The sequence below is a fragment of the Eublepharis macularius genome, chromosome 5 (genome assembly GCF_028583425.1).
Source record: "Eublepharis macularius isolate TG4126 chromosome 5, MPM_Emac_v1.0, whole genome shotgun sequence".
Lineage (NCBI taxonomy): Eukaryota > Metazoa > Chordata > Lepidosauria > Squamata > Eublepharidae > Eublepharis > Eublepharis macularius.
In genome coordinates, this window is record NC_072794.1 from 148,041,218 (window position 1) to 148,062,920 (window position 21,703).

A 21,703-nucleotide genomic window follows, 5' to 3' on the forward strand; every position below is an offset into this window, starting at 1 on the left:
TGTGCTACCAAAGGTGCTTTCCTCTGGTGAAAGGGGTTTTCTCATTGAAGCAAGAGGCTTTTGGCTGCTGGGGGGGGGACTCTCTGCTACCATGAAAGATCCACAGGACCTAAACCTATAAACAGGCATTATAATTACATTTTTTTCCAAGAAAGAAAACCTGTATATATTGTACAAAATTCTGTAGCCAGGAATGTTTGAGTTTGCTATTTGTATAAAATATGGAAACTTGCATCCGTTTGCATATTATTCATTCATCTATTCGTTCATTTAGAATATTTCTATGCTACTTCTTCAGAGTTCTGCTCAAGGCAGCTTACAATTAGAACAATGTCACAATTAAAACAATGTCACAAACAAGCCGTTAAAAGCAAGCCATTGGGCATAAACAGCACAAAAATGATCCAAAAGACAGAAGCAGATCATTAAAAAGCTGGTAAGATCATAATAATAACAACAGCACTTACATACCGCTCTTCTAGACAGATTCGTTCCTCACACAGAGTGGTGAACAAGTTAGTGCTATTGTTATCCCCACAATACAGCTGGGGAGCTGGAGCTGAGAGGAGTGGCTTACCCAAGGCCACCCACTGAGCTCATGGCAGTAGTGGGATTCGAACCAGTAGAGTACTGATTCACAGCTGAACTACTTCACCGCTGTGCTACAACACATACTTAAAACACACATACATAAAACACATACTTAAAAGCTTGGGTTTAAAAAATGTGTTTTAGCCTGGTTTAAAAGAAAGCAAAGTAGATACCAGATGAGCGTCAAGGGGGAGGACATCCCAGAGGTGAAGTACTACCACAGAAAACACCCTGTCTTTAGTCACTAACCACCTCAAAACTGACAGTGGGATACAGAAAGCAGGTAGCATTGCCAGCCTGTGTCTGGCACCTTAGGGGAGTCCAAGGGGAGCAGGGATACGCAGGGGCACTGTCAGGTGACAGTGTTATGTCACTTCCACAAAAAAACCAGAAGTGACATCAGACCTCTCTAGAAATTGCTGGAAACTCAATTGTAAAGATCATACGAAAATTAAATGGTGATTTTAAACATTTTTCTCCCACTTGTCAACAGAGTGCTGGTAAGCAACAGAAACTGGGGTGGGAGATCTCCTACCCCTAGCAGGCATATGGCAACCCTGAAAGCAGGGCTTGACAGGCAGATCATAACTGGCATGCTGGACAGTGCAGGAAGAGACCGTCCTTCAGGTACCTTGGCCCAAAGCCATTTGGGGCCTTCAAGGTAAGAATCTGCACTTAGAATTGTGACTAGAAACAGGTGGGTAACCAAGGCAGACCTTTCTTATTATTCTGCTTCTGATAGCAATGACAACCACTATGCCCACCATAGTCCAGTAAACCGCCCTTTCCACTCTTTCCCCCTTAGCTGAAGCCCTGGTGTAAAGCTACGTTGTGGCTCAGCTGCGAAAGGGGGAAAAAGCCATTAAGGGCTAAAAAGGGAGAAAGGACATGTGGAGCTGATTCTATTTCCTCCCCTGGTTGGCTGTAGGCACAATGTCTACATAGATGTCACCCCACTGTTTCCCTGAGGATTTAAGGAAGTCTTATTTAACCTAAGGAAAAAACACAGGAGGCTCATACATCATGCCTCGTTGGCTTATGACATCATGAGGATACTCCCAAATACAGGGGGTGGGGTGCTTCTGTGTGGAAGCAGACTCATCCTCTCTGAGCTTCCAAGAGGAAGAGTTGGCTACAAGTCTATAGTTGTTTAATACAGGTGGAAGGAAGGGAGCTACCTGTGTGCAAAGAAGGATGGTGTGGCCAAGGGGAAGAGGATCACAGTCATGCCCACATCGCTGATGGCAAGATTCACAATAAAGAATTCAGCAGGTTTCAGGATGGCTCTCTTCCGATAGGCTACCAGGAGGAGGAGAGAGTTTCCAAAGAGAGATACTACACCTGGGGAAAAATCAAAAGCAATACCTGCAGTGAGAAGGCATGTCCCGTGGTGGTATATTCGGTCAATGAGTGACTTGAAGAAGGCAGAGTACATGCCTGGGCAATGGTATCTCATTTCTACTTGTCATCTGCAGATGTTTATAGGTCACATGGCCAAACGTGTCTGTAAACTGCTATTGTTTCTCTCTCATTATCCCCACCCCTACACTAGCATCAGTGTGCTTTTCCGCACACGTTGGATAATGCACTTGCCATCCTCTTTATAGATCATTTGGAACGGATTTTTTTGTGTGCGGAACAAAAAATCCACCTCAAACGATTGATAAAGTGCATTATCCAACGTGTGCGGAATCAGCCCAGTTACAATTAAGGGATGGGGACATGAGAGAGGTTTATAAAATTGTGCAGAGGGTGAGGCAGTGGATTGGAACCCTTGGGCGAGCAGTGACAAAAAAAATCAAACAAACAGTTTCTTTTTCTCTCCCCAAAGGCCAAAACAGACACTCGATAAAGTTGATGATCAGTAGCATCATGACAGAAAATACCTCTTCACGTAGTGCAGTACTTGTGGAACTCACTGCCTCAGGATGCAGTGATGGCCACTAGCTTAGAAGGCTTTAAAAGAGATTTAAACACACACATAGTGGGTAGGTCTTCTGTGGGTTTTGATGAAATAGAACCTCCATATTCAGAGGCAGTATAACTCAGAATGCCAGTTCCTGGGAATACATAAATTGGTGGAGGCTTTGCCCTCTGGGACCCTGCTTGTTGGCCTTTGGGGATGTCTGGTTGGCCACTGGAGAAACAGGATGCTGAGATGGAATGTTGGCCTGGGTCTGCTGGGCTGATATATGTTGTATCATGGAGCAGAACCCCTGACTCTATAGATGTCTACATGCAAATTGGATAATTCCCATTCTGTACTACTAGCATGAACAGGGTTGTGAATTTTATCTATCTATCTATCTATCTATCTATCTATCTATCTATCTATCTATCTATCTATCTATCTATCTATCTATCTATCTATCTATCTATCTATCTATCTATCTATCTATCTATCTATCTATCTATCTATCTATCTATTTGCTTCATTTTTAGCCCACCTTTCTCTCTGAGACTCAAGGTCGATTACTATACATGCGTGCACACACAATTCTATCAAACAGCATAAAACGCCCAATAAACAATGCAATAGGGCTAGGATTACAGAATTAGAAAACAATGCATGCAAACAACTGGATAATACAGAAAGTAGGTTACAAAGTCAGAAGATAATGCAGGAAAAGCAAAGTGATACTTAGAATAAATATTGCAATGGACTACAATCCGATTCCCTTATAAAGGTGTTGTTCTGAGCTGTTCCATTATACTACAGTTCTAATCCCTTTGCTTAAAAAATGCCCCCTTGAACATTTCTGTTTTGTACATTCTGGGAACAGAAGAGTGGAAGTCTTTCTTGACCGCTGGCAGGCTATTCCAGATGATGGGAGCCACAACAGAGAGCGCCGGTATACAGACCACTGCCGACCTTACCCATTTGTTGGGTGGCATCCTAAGAAGACTTTGCTCAGATAGTGCGAGCAGAGGTTTACCAGGCTGCATCCCTTTATTTGTTTCTTTAAATACTATAGACACTACCCTTCCACTGATAAAATGGACCCTCATGACAGGTTATCACAAATTAAAAAACAAAAGTCATGCATTTTATCACCATAGCTATTACTTCAATACTGAATGTTCCATTTACAAAAAAATTGCACGTACAGAGCTACTGTACCAGGTTACTAGATGAAACTTCACCTGGAGATACCTGCTTTGTATGTGCATAAAATTTATTTTGCACGGATTAGACTATCTATGGCATTTTCCTCCAAGGAGCCCAGGTGGTATATGTGGGCCTTCCCTCCCTCCTTTTATCTTCATAACAACTCTGTGAAGTCGCTTAGGTTGAGTGTGCACGACTGGCCAGTGAACTTTATGGCTGAGTACAGATTTGAACCCAGGTCTCTGCAGTCTCAGTCCAGCTCTCAAACTATTGCACCATGTTGGCTGTCATAGGTAAATACATATATATGCCTTCCCTGATGTGGATGTGCTGTGCAGCCACAGATAACCCTTGTGAGCTGTTCTGACTGTATGCTCAGTTCTCAGTCACCACCAGCCCTCTTCCGAATGTTCATTGACAATCTTGCGATTCAAGGCACAAGCTAATACTGATGGGGAAAAATCGTTCTTTAAAATAACCCTAGCAATTTGCTTCTCGGGACCTAGGAGAAGTTCCTGCTGAATTCTCCCGTCTCTCTGAAATATACTATTTTAAGTCAGATCACATCTTGGTAGGCACGATCCATTTCCAGATGATCTAAATTTGTACCTTCTCTGCCACAAATGATTTCAAAGAGCACAGAAGTCTTTTTGGAGTGCTATGGTTCTGGAGCTCCTGTCGCATGTACTACGGCCACACTGGGTACCGTTCTCTTGGTTCATACAATAGCCATTTGTGTGAAACAGCCAGCATGCGTGTTTTGCTGCTTCAGAACATGTGAACACATACCCTAAAAAATCTGGGTGTGAAGTAGCATGCTCCGTAGCTGAAAAATACATGCATTGCCTTTTCCGTACAAAATAGCTATCAACCATACCAAGAAAATTGTACTGAACATGCTTTCCCAGTGTATGGAATAGGAGCACCAGAAATGTAACCCCTGAAAAGTGAGAGCATGAAATCGTCCCCAAGATATGTAAAGCCATTTGGACTGCTAATGCAGTTTCTTCTAGTGAATATTTTACTGCTTTTTAGAAGCATTTTGAGCAATATAGGCTAACTGGTTTTCAAATCAGGGCTTTTTTTCAGCGGGAACGCATTGGAACGGAGTTCCGGCACCTCTTGAAAATGGTCACATGGCTGGTGTCCCCGCCCCCTGATCTCAAGACAGAGGGGAGTTTAGATTGCCCTCTACCAGCAGCATGGAGGGCAATCTAAACTCCCCTCTGTCTGGAGATCAGGGGGCGGGGACACCGGCCATGTGACCATTTTCGCTGAGGGAGATTTAAACTTTAAAAAACTCCCCCCTTGTTCCAGCTGACCCAAAGTGATGTCACTGTGCGGTCTTGAGTTCCACCACTGAGTTCCACCACCTTTTTCCCAGAAAAAAAAGCCGTTTCAAATGAATTTTGTCCTCCGAGGGATAACCACGTTTGGGGCGGGGTTTTTGAGAGGAAGGGAAGGCAATCTTTCTCATGAGGATAGTTTTATACAATAATATATTGGGTGCACCAAAGAAACACAAGAAGGAACATTGTGGATTATGGCAAATCCAAGTGAAGCTGCTCTTTTGTTTGAACTTACTTGAGACAACAGTAGTAATTAAAATGTAATGCCGAGGATTTTCCTTTTCTATTAAGTCATGCTAATTTCATTTTAAAGGAGTTTTTCCTGTGTAATTGCAAAGGAGGACCCAATTATTCCAGGAGCACACTAAGGAGAGTTGGAAAGGTTTCCTAATGGATTAGTTTGCAAATTAAATATTACGATAACAGTAACATGCCAAAAATATATAATGGTTGATGCAGCCAGGTTCTTTTCCACCAAAGCCTCAGGGGGACTAGACTACTTTTAAATATTTAAGAGCAGATATATAACAAGTTCAGAGCAAATAACTGGGACTCAGTTGTTCTTGTTTCCACTATGATTTCTACTGAAAAGCATAATTTTGGTCTCCTTTGCTTATGGCTTCATTAACCGGATCCATTTGGTTTATTATTGTATTGGCTGCTTATTAGCAGTGCATGGAGATTGCTGAGTTAGACCGAATCCACACTTACCCGGCACAGCGCTAAGCAGGCGGAGTGAGAGCATCTTTCTGGTGCGTTTTATGATGTCATCACGCCACGAGAGCGGCATCATGGTGCGATGACATCATAAATCGCGCCAGAAAGACGCTCTCACTCCACCTGCTTAGTGCTGTGCTGGCAAGTATGGATTCGGCCTTTCTCAGTTAATTGAAATTGTTTTGGTCAGAAAGATGTGCCATAACCAAATTGCTTCCGTACATTTATTTTTTCGGCAAAGATTAACAAGCACCGACTTGCATGCTGCTGTGCAAGTGATTACAAGATTGTTTAAAAACTATCTGCAACTGCATTTGCTCACAGCATTCGTTATCCCTTTTGTGCCCCGCCTCTTTTGCCTGTTCTATAATTCTTGCCTTTCTGAATCTCTGTTGTCCCTCCCTTAGTGTCTCAGGCCTTTAGGACACAGGTGGATGCTGCTGAAAAGGGACATTGCTGTGTTCAGTTTTTCTTCTCAGATCCCATAATGTGCAATAGTTATGACTGTTACCCAATGAGAGGCCAGTGGCTCAGTGGCTCAGAGGTAGAGCCTCTGCTTTGCATGCAGAAGGTCCCAGGTTCGATCCCTGGCATTGCCAGTGAATAGGATTAGGTGGTGGAAAAGACTTTGGGGAGCTGGTTATGGTAGACTTTACTGAGACTGATAGAGAAATAGTCTGATTCAGTATAAGGCAGCTTCATGTGTTCAATGTGAGAATCCATGCAATGAAACCGGTGAAATATTGGACTGGCAAGACCTGGGTTCAGATCTCCACTCTGCCATGAAAACTCACGAACACATGAAGTTGCCTTATACTGAATCAGACCATTGGTCCAACAGAATCATTTATCTCCAGGGTCTTTCCCATCACCGGCTACCTTGTCCTTTTAACTGGAGATGCCAGAGATTGAACCTGGGACCTTCTGCATGCCAGGTGGAGGCTCTACCACTGAACCATGGCCCCTCCCTACTCAGAGTCTCTCTACACAAGACATCTTACATGGGGTGCTCAAGTGTAGGGGGATGCAATGTTAGCCAGGAAGCATAGTTTTAAAAGACAGAGCCAGCGGAGATCACTCCTCTGATTCAGGGATCTGTTTTCCTCACTAACTTGACCCTATAAACAGTATCATTCAAACAGCACCACACCAGAAGTGGTTCTATACAGATGCTTCACAGTGCAATCTTAAGCACCTTTCTAAGACCTTTGAAGTCTTAGAAGAGTGCTTATAAGACTTAAAAGAGTGTAAGTTTGTTTAGGATTGCACTGTTGAAGTAGTACTTTTGGCTTTAGTCTGCCTTAATCTCTTGTGGTTTCTATGGAACATTTTAACAGGAGCTGTGAAATCCCACAGTACCACCACAGATCCATCCCTTTAAAACTATGGGGGTGGGGGGGGACACTTCAGCATGGTGTAGTGGCTGGAGAATTGGACTGGGACAGGGGTCCCCAATGTGTTGCCTGTGAGCACAATTGTGCCCATCAGCACCTATTCTGGTCCCTGCCAAGTGTTTTTAGAAAGTGGGTGGGGCCAGGTGGGGCTTTTACAAAGCATGGCTTCTGATTGGTTATTGAAGTACTGATTGGCTGTGCAGATTTAAAAGAAAAAAACTTTGGCAGAAACTGCTTCCGAAGCACAAGAATGTTCACTGCGTGACTGAAGGTGGCTGCCATTTTGTGGCAGCCATATTGTTGCTGCACACACCACAGTGTGTCAGAATTCCAAATGTGCCTGCAGGCTCAAAAAGTTTAGGAACCCCTGAACTAGGATCTAGGAGACCCAGGTTCAAATCTTCACTCTGCCATGAAAGCTTGTTGGGTGACCTTGAGCCAGTCACACTCTCAGCCTAACCTACCTCATAAGGTTGTTGTGAGAATTAATTGGAAGAAAGAAAAACAGTGTAAACTGTATCAGGTACCCATATGCATTTGCAAATTTGTGCAATTAATCAACCAAGATTTCTGTCTGTACGTATTTATCCAACCCTTCTCCAGGGACCTCAGGACAGCCATACATGGTTCTCCCCTTCTCCATTTTATCCTCACAGTAACTTTTTAAGGGTAGCTAGACTTATGGAGAGTGACCAACCCAGGGTCATCCAGTGAGAATCTCTCTACATAGAAAGGTGGGATATAAATAAAGTAAAATACAATAAACTTTTGCTATGGAGATCATTATGCAAAAAAGCCCAACAACTCTGAACAGCTTTATATAAGCTGTGCACTCCGTGACCTGAACCTGTGCACTCCATAATGTAGACGGAGGCCCTTAGGGCGAACACCATTCTCCTCACATCTTCTCAGACTGCTGCCTAAGAAGGCAGAGTTTAGCAGTCTGAGAAGATGTGAGGAGACTGGCATTAGCTGTATGGGCCTCTTTCAGGTTCAAGCCATGAAGCATGCAGATATATTATGGAGTACACAGGTTGAGGCCAAAATCTCCACCTTGTGTCCTGTGTAATGGTTACTAGTTCCATGCTTATAGTACTCAATTCAGATTGTAACTGCAGTACACACGGAGAAGGGCTTTAGCTTTTGCTTCCAGGCTTTCTCCTTCTAACCTGAAATAGTCCTGAGGGAGTCCTATTTGGGCTATTGGGAAAACCCACATGTACACCGGCAGGTTTCCCCAATGAACCAAATACTAGTAGTGAGCTTTCTGAGATCAAACGTCTGGGCTGTCTGACTTTCCAGGACAAGAGCGTCTGTTCTTGTAACCTAGAGAAGTCAGAGTAGAACACCTTTTTTTCTGTTGATGAAGCTCTTGGGAGGAAGCCTGCCTTTTGTTAAGTCTCACTTCAAAATAAACTGTCACAAAACCCCCACACATGGATTAGAACAGGAAGGCCTATTGCTAGTCTGAGTCAGAACATCAAGATGATTGCTAAGGGCTGCCTTGGTGGTCAAGGACACGCAATCATTTCGGTCAGCAGCATCAGCAGCACTGAAAAGGAGCGCTGAAAAGGCTGGGGTGGGGGAGCTCCGCGCAGACTGCAGTGACTTTTCAAGAAACTTTCTCAGCATGATCGTGACCGTTCTTTCCATCCGTATTCTAATCAGCAGCAACGAAGGAACTGATGCTGAGCTATTCTGGGCCGACGGGTGATCGCTATTTCGAGCACATCTCCATGGTGCTTTTGAAAGGCATTAGGAAATGACATTTATCGTACTTTGGGATCCTCCAGTAAAATTTTGGGAGGTGCTGATGCTGTGTTGACCACCCACAAGGATCCGCTCGAAAGAAGGGCCAGTCCCGTACATTACTGTCAGTGGTACCATGGCATGATGGGATGCTCACTATGAAGGCAATAAAGGAAATGGTCCTTCTTCCCTTACTGTGGTCCCTAACACCCTATATTGCTTCAGATGCTATGCTAAAGAGAGTGAAGCGTGTAGGCATGCCCTTTCACCTGCATGCATGGTGGAAAAGTGAAGGTGGTCTGATAGTTTTGTGGCTGTAAGCAACCATGGCAGCCTCACCTGCAATCTTTGCAAATCTTACTTAACCTTAATTCTGTGGTTACAGCCAATGTTGCTTACCCCACAAATTCCCCAGCTGAATTGGGCAAACATGCATAACTTGGACATAATTTATAATTGAAAACGTTTGTCCAGTTTACGTGATTTATGCACTATATGGAACTGAGCCCATTTGCTGCTGAACTTGGATTGTCTAGGTGCAAAAATTTAATATGTTTGATCACATGTGTGCCAGAATATGTCCTTCTGATATAGTCTATGTTGCATTGAAAAAGTGGCCATTTTCCTCCTAAATATTAATATGTATACTTGCAGCCCTATTAAACGTTGGTGGCTTTCCATTTGGCAAAGTCCTGTATTGATACTGGAAGGGCAGAATCTGGTCCATTGCCTCTCTAAGGCCTGGAACACTTGCCTGATCCAAAACCCAGGTTGATCCCTTCATTCTTGCAAGTTATTTTTGCTAGGGGACCATCAATCCCTTTTGTCTCTGACAGCGGTGATCCCTTTTTCAGTGCATCATTAAGCGTCTCCAGGAGGCTGGCAGGGCTGACACTGATTAATTTCCCCTGCCGCCTCTAGAAGTCTGAAACAGACAAATCCCTGGGAAGGCAGATGGCTGGGATCGTGTGTATTGAGTTTCTGTTCTTGTGCTCTGCTGTATGTGAAGACAGTGCTGAATGGCTGCTGGGGCTGCAATCCACAACTGTAACACGTAGGTTGTTGTGGGTTTTCCGGCCTATATTGCCGTGGTCTTGGCATTGTAGTTCCTGACGTTTCGCCAGCAGCTGTGGCTGGCATCTTCAGAGGTGTAGCACCAAAAGACAGAGATCTCAGTGAGAGATCTCTGTCTTTTGGTGCTACACCTCTGAAGATGCCAGCCACAGCTGCTGGCGAAACGTCAGGAACTACAATGCCAAGACCACAGCAATACAGCCCGGAAAACCCACAACAACCATCGTTCTCCGGCCGTGAAAGCCTTCGACAATACATGTAACACGTAGCTTTTCGAGAGCATGCTCTCAATGTTCAGTTCTCCATGTACATTATTTTGCTTAAGATCACCTAGTGGTTTCATGGCAGAGACTCGAATCAGGTGCTTCCAGGTTGGTAACATTGTCTCTTAGTGACTATTGGCTTAGTGGTGGAGCAGTCGCTTTGTATGCAAACGGTCCCAAGTTCAATCCATGGCATTTCCTACTCAAAAAAAGATGAGGCAATCGCTGATGAGAAAGACCTCCACCTAAGAGAGCTGCTTCCACTCAGAACAGACAATACTGACCTTCATAGGCCAATGTTCTGGAGCAATGTAGAGTAACTTCATGTATGCTATACCAGCTCTCTGTTTAGGCTGTATTATTATGGTGATCCAGACCACAGTTAGTGAATTCTGGCTCCACGAATGTTCTTCAGAAGCAATATCTAAAGGCCAATTTATATCAAGTGCTGATGCTTTTCCTAGATGGGACCCGTTGAAGTGGAGCATCTTAAGGTCCTATTCTCTGATACAAATCTGCCCATCAGTTGAGGTTATCCTACAAAGCCCTTCTCTAGGTGATCCAGGAGTCTGCCTTAGAGAAGGACTCTTTATGGTGTATGGAGCACTCTCCCAAGCAATCGTTGCTTGGCACCATCTTTGTTTCAGCTAGGATTGCCCATTCTCCTGGTGGGGATGGCGGATCCCCTGCTCCCACCCTCCACCCCTCACCACCACTCACCTGGCTGGGGGGGGGGAGGCAGGGGAACAGGTCTCCAGGGTGCACTGTCTGGAAGGCACAATGACATCACTCCTAGGAGTGACATCATCATGCCACATTCTGGAGTTCTCCTGCATTTTGCACGAGGCCAATTGGGGCCCCAAATCAGCCCCGGAAGTGACATCATCATGCAGGCCCGGGAGCATGTCCTGGAGGCCTGTTCTCCCACCTTCCCCCCACAGGCCAGGTGAGTGGGTGGCTGGGGGCATGTGAGAAGGGCAAATTGATGGTGAGGACCGGGTCCCCCTTTTCCATCAAGAGGGTAAGGGGACCTGGCAACTCTAGTTTCAGCCTTTTGTAGTTTATTTCTCCTCCTCCTTCTCCTCCTCTGTTTCCCAATTGTAAGAAAAGAATACTGCCATTTGAACAATGATGCTGCCATGTTGAAATGACGTTGTACAAATTTTATTGTTATTTAATTATGTTAGTGTTGTCAAACTTTTTAAAAACTTGAACATTCATGAGGAAAGGAAGGGGGTATATAAGTCTTTTACACATATCAGTAAAATTAAAACGTGTGCACTAGAATTTAAAAAAAAACCCAAGCCTTTCTAAAAAGAAAACATATCAAGGAGAAGGTTCGAATCCTCCTGTGACATATTAGATTTCTATGTATAGAGAAAAATGTCAGATAAATCTGTTTAAATTTGTAAGGCAGACATGACACCACTGAAAGTATTAAAAAGTCTATTGTGAAGTATAACTTTGACCCATGTCAAAGTGCAATATAGTGCAATACTAAACAGTCACACCATTGTGACCAGCCCTCAGACTTCATTAGTAGGGTGTAACCCTTTGGGATTGCACCATAATCCCTTAATGTAGCTAAGAAAATTGAAACATAAATGGTTGAGGGTTGTATCCAAATCAACTGACCAAGTTTTGAGCTGGTATTTTAATTCCCAAGAAACTTCAAGTTCCTAGGGTTGTTCTCCCAGCATAAGACGTTTCAGAATCTTACATCTTTACTGAAGGAGCCAAAAAGCAACTCATTGTTAAGCAAAAGAGCAATTGTGGAAGCAAACAGCAGGGTCTTCAAAAGAGGGTTGTGTTAGATCTGTTGGTAGCCTATCTTGCTTTCTGAAAGCCTCTTTTTGGTTGTTTTGTTTTGCATTTTCTCCTTACCAAAAAGCGAATACAATGTTCCAAAAATCAAGTCTTCTCCTTCGGATAAGGTGGAATGGAACGCTGAAGAATTGGAGGCATTTTCCATCTGCAACAACAACAACAACAACAAAGGATGTTAAGTGCAAGTCAGGAGGAATTTTGTTTAACCAGGGAACGTTCAGCACACCTTTCCCCCGGGAAACAGCATGACTGTCGTATTTTTGGCCAGGAACCCTTTTTTGCAGTTTGTGGCTAAAGGAAATTCAACTGGCGGTACTGCAAGCACATTGCTGTGAATAAAGGAACTGACAGTTCATATAGATGGTGGCACAGAGATCCAGGCTGTGTGGTGGGTTGATAATAGGATCAGGCTTGGTCCTCCAAGCGCTTGGTAATTCCACTTGATTATAGCCTGGTGCATTTAATTACAGATTATGCTGATTAGCTGCGGGGTAATATTTCTTTTTAAAAAGTTTCGACTTAGGTGCTTTATGGGCAGAAAAGGCCACTTAGCGGTTCCAGCTGTTGTGCTTCTATCAATACAAGACTTGATGAGGCTGTAGCGAGTTTCTGAGCTCCGTGCTCTCAAGGGGCCTGTCTGTTCTAGCCCTAATGCTAATTACAGTGGGCTTTAGCAGCTTAATCAAACCATGAGCAGTCAAAGATAATGTTTCCAGCCCGGTTCCAGGCTGCCTCTGCATCGGTACCAGATTCAATGACACAAACAAAGCAATCTTGCAAAGGCAGCTGGGGAAGTTGCTAGCCCCACAACAAACTTCCTCCTGCCTTGTCCTCATTGGCTAGTCATTTAGGGCATCCTGACAGCCTAAAAGAAGTGGGATAAAAAGAGAGAAAGAACTTGCTGTCTCCGGCAGTGTTTCTCTCTCTGGCTACTTAGCACAGGGGCCAGATGAAGGGCTGTTGATATGCCATTATGCTCTTCTCAGTGGCTTTCACATCCATCTATCATGGCATTCATTGGCACTGCCTTTCCAGGCTGGTATTGGGAGGTACCATTTTGCAGCATTTTTGGTCCTACGCAGAGGGTTAGTTTCAGAAGGTGGTACTAAGGGACTGCTGCTCATCCCCTTGCCCTTTGGCTGGTGGAGTCCCACTAGCCAAAGGGCTGCGGGACTCTGCCAACAGCATTCCCTGTGCTGTTTAACATCTACATGAAACTTCTGGGCGAGGTGATCCAGAGAGGTGGGCAGGTTGTCAGCAATATGCAGATGACACTCAGCTCTATCTCAAGCTTCCAACTGATCCCAAGGGAGCTGTAGAAACCCTGAACTTGTGCCTGGAAGCAGTTTTGGAGTAGATACAAGGTTATAAACATGAAGCTTAATCCTAGCAAGATGGAAGTGCTCCTGGTGGCGGGGAAGAACTGACCGGGGATTTAAGGTGTCACTGGTTCTGGGCACCACATTCAAGAACCCAGGGTTAGACAGATCCATTGGGAAGGGCTGGCATGTAATTCTCGTAAGTGAGGAATGACAATGCCACTTAACCAAAATTAGCATGTTTTGCACACTGGATCGAATGCTTCTGCTACACTAAAGCACTACTCCCCTCCCCGACTCCAGAAAATCCCATTTCATTCAGCAAACCATGGAGAGAGCAGGGACAGAATAATAATATTCCTCCCAAACAGCTGTTTGGTGCTTACTCTCATAAAAATGTATAGATAGGCATATTGATGTTTGGAGTAGAGCAATTTCACTAGCCAGTGTGGTGTAGTGGTTAGAATGCCGGACTAGGATCTGGGAGAGTCAGGTTCAAATCCCCATTTTGTCATGGAAGCTCGCTTGAGTGACCTTGGTTCAGTAATGCTCTCTCAGCCTAAACGACCTCAAAGGGATGTTGTAAAGACAGAAATCGAGGAGTGAAGAATGATGTTGTAAGCTGCTTTGTGTTCCCATTGAGGAGCAAAGTGAGGTATAACCATCTAAATAAAAAAGACATCACATTTTTATTCTGCTCTTCCTCCAAGGATCTCAAGGCAGCATGCTTGGTTGTTTTAACCTACATAACAGCCCTGTGAGACAGGCGAAGAAAGAAAACAAATGGTGCCAAGGACATCTCCAGTGAGCTTCATGGCTGAGCAGGAATTTGAACTCAGATCTTCCCAGTTCTAATCCAACACTCTAACCACTACACAAAACTGTCAGCAACAGCTTCTCTCTGAGGATGGCAAAGGCTGGAGTCTGCATAGAAACCAAGGCACGAAGGGCCTCTTCTGACTTTGAGAGACCCCGAGCCCTCAACGGAGTTAGTTCCATATTCAGATGCAAGTCAGAAAGGGCCAGCTTGTCTATTTGATACAGGAGTACAATCCTTTGAAGAGTGTGGAGGCGTTGGCAGTGCACAGATGATGTGACGAATGCATCAGATATTCACACATGCGAACTAATAATTCATAAGTTCTAATATACATTGGCTTTGCCCAATAGCCAGGATCCTTCCCCTTCTCAAGGGGAATCAGGAATCTGAATCAGACCCAAGTGCTGAGCAGTCAAGAAATGGTACAGTAAGTGATCACAGAATCACAGAGTTGGAAGGGGCCATACGGACCTTCTAGTCCAATCCCCTGCCCAATGCAGGATGAGCCTAAAGCATCCCTGATGGATGATCATCCATGTATGAAGCAGCCTCAGAAAGAAGAGGAAAGGTTGTAGTTCATTTTAAAAACCTCTTTCCAGTGAAATGCCATGCTAGATCTCCAATGGATGACAGAAGAGTTACCCTTCGTTTCCACAAGCTCTCAGGGGTCTCTGATGCACACTGCTGAATTAAAAGAGTGGGTGTATTTCTAAAAGATATGGAACATAATATGTGGAGAGAGAGAATTATTTCACCCCCTTACATAATATTAAACTCATATGTGCCCAATGGGACGGCAGCAGGTTCAGGGCAACAAAAAAGCCATTCTTCACACAATATGTAACTTATGGAACTCACTGCCACTAGATGTAGTGATGTTCAGCCACTGCTGATTTTTCAGGTTGTCCAAGTCTGCAGACTTGGACAACCTGAAAAATCAGCAGTGGCTGAACATAGCCTAACTCAAACAGGGCACAGTATCTTATTCCAGGACACCAAAATACTGGACAACAGTTCCAACTACTTTGTCAGACTGCACAGGGAAGCCATTGAAATTCACAAGCATAAGCAAAACTTCAACAGGAAAGAAGAAACCTTAAGAATGAACAGAGCATGGTTTCCAGTTCTGAAAAACACCAGGCTAACAAAACATTCTATCCCCGACAATAGCCCTGCAGAGAAGATTAGCACATCAAGCACCAATCCATATGCAAAAGAACCTCCTCAGGATACAGTGAAGCCTCCCTCCATTAGCATTCCACACCCTGGGAAACTCTGACAGGATGACTCAGCTCAACCCCACCCCTCCTGAGTAGATACAAATGACCTGCCAACATCTTTTCCACACTGTGACACTGAGAGATCTCTGTCTTTTGGTGCTACACCTCTGAAGATGCCAGCCACAGCTGCTGGCAAAACGTCAGGAACTACAATGCCAAGACCACGGCAATACAGCCCGGAAAACCCACAACAACCATCATTCTCCGGCCGTGAAAGCCTTCGACAATACATCAGACTATTTGATATTTATATTGTATTAGGATGTTTTCTATCTGTTAGCAGACTTGGGGATTCTTTTTATTTTATTTATGTAGAAAATGTATATCCTGCCTCTGCAGAAACCTGCTTGAACAGAAAGAACACTTGTGAATGCAAAGGAAGGACATCAATGAATAAATGACCACTTGCTTAATTGGTTTTTAAAGGCAACTATATAATGGAGGCGAGGTCTACCAATGACTTTTAGCCATGGCAACAAAGTAGAACCTCCATGTTCAGAGGCAATATATTCCTGAATACTAGGTGCAAACAACAGGGTGAGACTGTGGCCTTCCTGGCATTGCCTGTGAGCTATGTTGAGGGAGCTGGCAAGCCGCTATTGGAAAGAGGACCAAGTGGACCTTTTGTGTGATCTCACATGGTTCTTCTTATATTCTTAAACCCAACTTACTTCCCAGTAAGGAATATCAATATGTTAAATAAAGTAACTGAATGGGGAATGGCAGGCCTACCTGATATCACATGGATCTAGCCACAAGACAGTTCTTGGCTCTCTAAGGTTTCATAGCTGAGAGGCCAGAACCTTATATCATCACCTCCCAGGTGAAAATGCAACATAAGGCTCAGGAACAGAGATGGGCATGAACTGAAATACGAACCAAAGTTTGTGATGAACCAGGCCGGTTCGTGGTTCACGAACTGGCAGTTCATCAGAGCCCATTTCTGATGAACCTCCATGAACTTTAGGCTGGTTCATTTGGTTTGTTTTTTGGTTTGTCACTGCAGACAGCCTGGTGCCGATCAATCAGCTTCCTAGGCAACAGGGGATGGACTTCCTGCGGACCTTCTGCTGACCCAGAAGTGGCCTTCTGCTGACCCGGAAGTGACGATTTGCTGACCTGGATGTGATGTTTTCATGAACCAAACGAACTGGTTCACGAACCGGGGCAGGTTCATGAAAGTTCGTGGTTTGTGAACCACGAACTGCATGGTTAAGTTTTTTTCCGGTTCGTGCCCATCTCTACTCAGGAGAACCAGCTGCCACTTCCTCACTGCTTCTAACACAGAGCAAACAGCTTCTTGGAAAGCTTTCTTTTTGTTTACTTATATTAAATTGAAGGATGTGAACTAATCTTTTTTGGCTTCCCAGAACTCAAAAGAAGCTTCACCCACAGGATGAGAGTGGGGAACAATTTAAATGAGATACCAATGTTAATCTGGAGATTTCACTCACGCACATCTTCAAACATTTTGAAACAAGCAAAATTTCAGTCAAGGAAGCCATCCTTAATTGGAGTGATGTGATTTAATATTAGGTAGCATCCAAGGAAAACTGGATTTGGCGGGGGAGGGCAATACCACCAAGGAGGGTTGGCAGGTCTCTCACTTCAGCCGGAGACCTCTGCCACTACTTAGCTGGAGAGTGGGGGTAGATGGCTATTGGTTCCACTGATGACATGATGACATCACTTCCAGCATGACTGCACCACTGGTGATATTCTAGCATTCAACCAAAACTCTAAGGTTAAACTCAGTAACACAATGACATCACTTCTGGTCACCAATGAAGAGCCACCCTCCCATAAAACTGTGTGAGTATCCTCCTGTTTTCTGGCCTTATGCTGCCAACCCTACCACCAAGTAACCCTACTTTCTGCCCAGCACTCCTTGTCCCTGTTAGAGTACTAGAAGGCAGGTAGGTGGTCAAGCTTGGGCTTTGCATACAGTAGGTTTCAAGCACAGTTCCAAGTTTTTCTAGATTGTGAGAGAAAACCTGCAGCCTGAGTCCATGCTGATGCTGCCTGTCAGAGTGCATAATCCTGTGTTAGAAAGAATGCCCCGCCTCCTGCAACAAGGAGGATTATAGCCTCAAGGCAAGAGACCCAGGAAATCCATGATTAGATCTTTTTGGAGTTTTGTTTAAAGAAGCAAGCAGTGGCTGTTCATAATTTCAGTTTGGACTGGGGTCCCAGTTCAGGGGGAAGAAAGGATGCAACCTTTTGTCCCCAGCACAACCCAGTTTTTTCAATCAAAACTGATGTTTCCCTCCACCCTGTTTTTAGCCTTGGAAAGGATGCAAGAGACAGACACTCTCGCTTTGCATGATGTTTTTTCTCCATTGGGGGCAGAGTTGGTTTTGAGTGATGGAATCTTATATGCTAGAAGGCTTAAATGCTTGCTCTGCAAATACTGTGGCCCCCAGTCTGAACAGAGGCTGTTTAGGGATGCTATTTGCCTTTCAAAAAGGCTGGAATGATCCAGTTGTGTGCCTTCCCTAGCTTTTGATTTTTAGGTTAGATCCAGCCAGACAGCTCAAGTCGCACATGGATTTTGTCCATAACAGTCCTGTGATCCCCAGCAGAGTCTTGGAGGGTGAGTATCAAAGGAGCCCTCTCCTTCCTTTTTCACTAGCAGAAAAGCTGGTTGGATCCAACCCTTCAGATTTCTCTCACAAACATCCTTTATTTTTTAAATAAAGTAAATTAAGAAATACTCCCTGGACTAATAAAAGCCAGCTAAGATGTGGATTGAAAGTTAATAAAATAGTTTGAATTTATCCGAGTCTTTGTGACCATTGGGTAAACTCTCCTAATAGGGCCAAGCTACAAGTGACGAATGACACTTGAACAGCAAGTGGATTGAGTGGAGCACAAGTGAACAGGGAGGAATACACTTGCCCTTCAAGTGTCATTCGTCACTTGTAGCTTCGCCCATACTGGTAGGCACAAACCAGACAAAGAGTAACATTTTAACTCTCACTGATTTCAAAGACCATGCTGTTTCCAGCAATTCCTAGAGCTACCCGCTGTCACTTCCGGGTGTTCCTCAGAAGTGACATCATCATGCTTGCATGCTGCCCTCCACCATGTCTCCGCCCTCAACTCTCCTACCAGTTGCCATGCTCAGCATAGCAATCTTAGTTCTGCCCCAGTGTTCTTACAGCTTCAGGTCATTTTTTGAATCCAACAACCAGGGCTCATTTTGAGGGGGAACACGCAGGAATGCAGTTCTGGCAGTCCCCAAAGAGGTCACATGTCAGGTGGCCCCACCCACCTGACTCTCAGCCATTTTGGGCCCATTTCAGCCTGGATTGGGGCTGAAACAGCCAGGATCGGACCTCTGACAGGTGGTGGATCACTCTCCCACTCAGCAGTGGCCTGATCCTGACCATTTTGGGCCCCTTTTTGGCCATTTTGGCCCTGGGTGGCCAGGATTGGGTCCAAAACAGCCAGGATAGGTGATGTCAGGGGGTGTGGCATATGCAAATCAGTTATGCCAATGACACACTTCCGGCGATGTCAAGGGGTGTGGCATATGCTAATGAGTTATGCTAATGAGTTCCTCCAGCTCTTTTTTTACGAAATGACCCCTGCCCACAACACAGCAGGGTATAAAAGAGCACAAGGGAAAATGCAGTGTTGAATGCACAATACCCTCACCCCCACCCCCAAAATGAACCGTCACTCTTCCCTCAGCGTCATTCACTCTTACAGCTTTTATTTTTTTTACTGCAAAGTTAATGTCTCATTATGGAAACTGGCAGGGAGGATGGTTAGAATGTTACACTTGCTAATGTGCACGAATAAAAAACTATCAAGTGGAAGTTCGAAAGTTATGTTCACTTCCTCCAAGTGCCTGACAAAAAAAAAAATCCGCATGCTTTATTGCCCTAATTAGCTTCCTTGGTATTATTTCATGCAAAGGTTCCAGGGTGCTTAGGAAGTTAATAGGGGGTAGTAGAGTGGAACGTATGGAGTTTTCCCAAAGCGCTTCTTTCCCCAGCTGATAACAAGGCAAGCGGCGGCGGGGTGTGTGTGTGTGTATTTTGTTTGTTTTATAAGAAAGGAAACTTCAGAGAGTGAAGTGGCATCATCACATGTCAGAATGATTGCTAGCGAACTTGCAACTGTCACAATTAATGCTGTATTAATCCTTTCCCACACTGCACCTGGGAGCAAGACAGGAACCCCTACTTTAAAAAAATCCTCCAAGATCGAAGCAGAATATAAAAACAGCAAACCTTGCAAACAGAGCAAAACTGAACATGTCCCCACACTCGCACCTTGCAAGCACCTCTCTTTGTTAGGGATGCGCATAATTTACTCATCATAAATCTTACACCGTGGAAAATGTGATCTTGAATCAAAGAGAAAAAAATCTCAGTCACATATATCCAGGTGAATCCATCAGAGGGTTGACAGCATCACAAACTCTGAAACTCATGTGGTGGGCTTGTTGACACACCAAGATGTGAGACTGCCGGTGTAGTGGTTACAGTTTTGGACTAGGGCCTGGGACAACTGGGTTTGAATCCCACTTTTTGGACACTTTCTGGGTGTGCTTGGCGCCATCACCATCTCTCAGCCTAACCTCCCTCACAGGGTTAGCGTTGTGAGGATAAAGTGGAAGGGGAAAGAAGGATTCAATAAGCCACTTTGGGAGCCCACAAGGGAGAAAAGCAGGCTATACATTTTTAAGGAAACAACACTAGAAATTGTGCCATCTGGTATCTAGAACTGCCTTGTAACTTTGAAGAGAGGGACAATTCACACCCTGCACATATTTAAAAAAAATAAGCAAGCATAGGTTGGAAATGATCTAGATGGTAAATGTAAAATGGAGCTGATTTGTTAGTGCCAGATTATTGTTGGCAGAGTGAGGTCTTTGTTCATAAAGGACTGCTCTGGGAAATGTGGCCAGTTAAAGAGACAAAACTTTTAATTTAGGAAGTTACATTACAAGAGGAAGAGAGAGAGAGAGAATGAGCACTGTAGAGAGAGTGAAAGCGAGAAAGACTTCTGAGCTTTCAACTAGATAGCAGATAGGAAGGGAAGAGTGAGAAGAAACAGCAAGCATGCCTGAGAATTGCATCCTGGGGACAAACAAGGAAGCACTCCTTTGCCGATTAGAAAGAAGGCTAGCCTCCGTATCCCAATCTGACTAGTTTTTCATTTGTTGCCTCCTGTAGGAAGCCACTTCTTTTGTACATGAACCTAGACAGATCATGAGAGGGAGGGCAGAAAGTGTTACATCAGTGCTTAGTCCTTGTGGCCCCTCCTTACATGCCCAGGATAATGCCAATCAGCACTTGGGTCCGGAAACAATTTTCCCTAGGCCAATTCAGCTAGGAATCCTGACAGTGTTTTTCCATCTTCTGGGCAAGGAGCAAGGATCACTGGGTGTGTTTGTGGGGTGGGGGGAGGGAGTTGTGAATTTCCTGCATTGTGTGGGGGGTTGGACTAGATGACCCTGGAGATCCCTTTCAACCCTATAATTCTATGATTCTATGAGCCATTTTCCATTGCCATGTCTCCTGCTAAGTGGGAATCCTCCCTCAACCACTACTGTAGCTTAGTAGTTGGTGGAAATGCAGGAAAAAAAATATTGTTGCATTGACAAACCCAGAAATGATGTCCCATTAAGCCTCTGTTAAAGTGCAAGGCATTTTTTCTCCAAGCTACCCTAGAGTCAGTGGAGTGGAGTGGTTAGAGTGTTGGACTGGGATCTGGGAGACCCAGGTTCAAATCCCCACTCTGCCATGGAAACTACTGGTTGACCTTGGGCCAGTCACATTCTCTCAGCCTAACTTATCTTACAGGGTTGTTGTGAGGATAATATGGAGGAGCAGAGAATGATGTGAGCAGCTTTGGATTTCCATTGGAGGACACAAGACGGGATAAAAATAAAGTAAGTAAATAAATATTATGATTGCTTGCAACAGCAAAGTAGCTCAGGTCTTCTAGAGGTGTAGAAACAGGCATATTAAAACATATTGTATATACTTATTTTCATACTTTACACATTTGGTACAGAAAACTCCCTAAGGCAAGCGAGTTTCTTGCAGCAATGCGTAGCAGCTGTCCTAAGTTCACCTTGATACTCCAAAGACCGTCTAGGTGAGCAAAAAGCATTTCTAGGCGCTTATGAGTACTCATGTGCACAATTCTTTAATGAAGCTAGATGTCTGAAAACAAGACTAATTTGTCTCCT

General features: G+C 44.3%; 1 protein-coding gene across 1 annotated transcript in view; it reads right to left on the reverse strand.

The window, feature by feature from the left end:
* Window positions 1–12,218, reverse strand: part of LOC129331338 (opsin-5-like) — a 31,165-nt gene extending 18,947 nt beyond the window's left edge. Inside the window, exons 1-2 of the mRNA XM_054981846.1 lie at window positions 12,131–12,218; window positions 1,770–1,932 (exon numbers count right to left, since the gene is read on the reverse strand). Of these exons, the coding sequence (XP_054837821.1) occupies window positions 1,770–1,932; window positions 12,131–12,218 (251 nt within the window). The remainder of the gene's footprint in view (window positions 1–1,769; window positions 1,933–12,130) is intronic.
* Window positions 12,219–21,703: the final 9,485 nt, after the last annotated feature.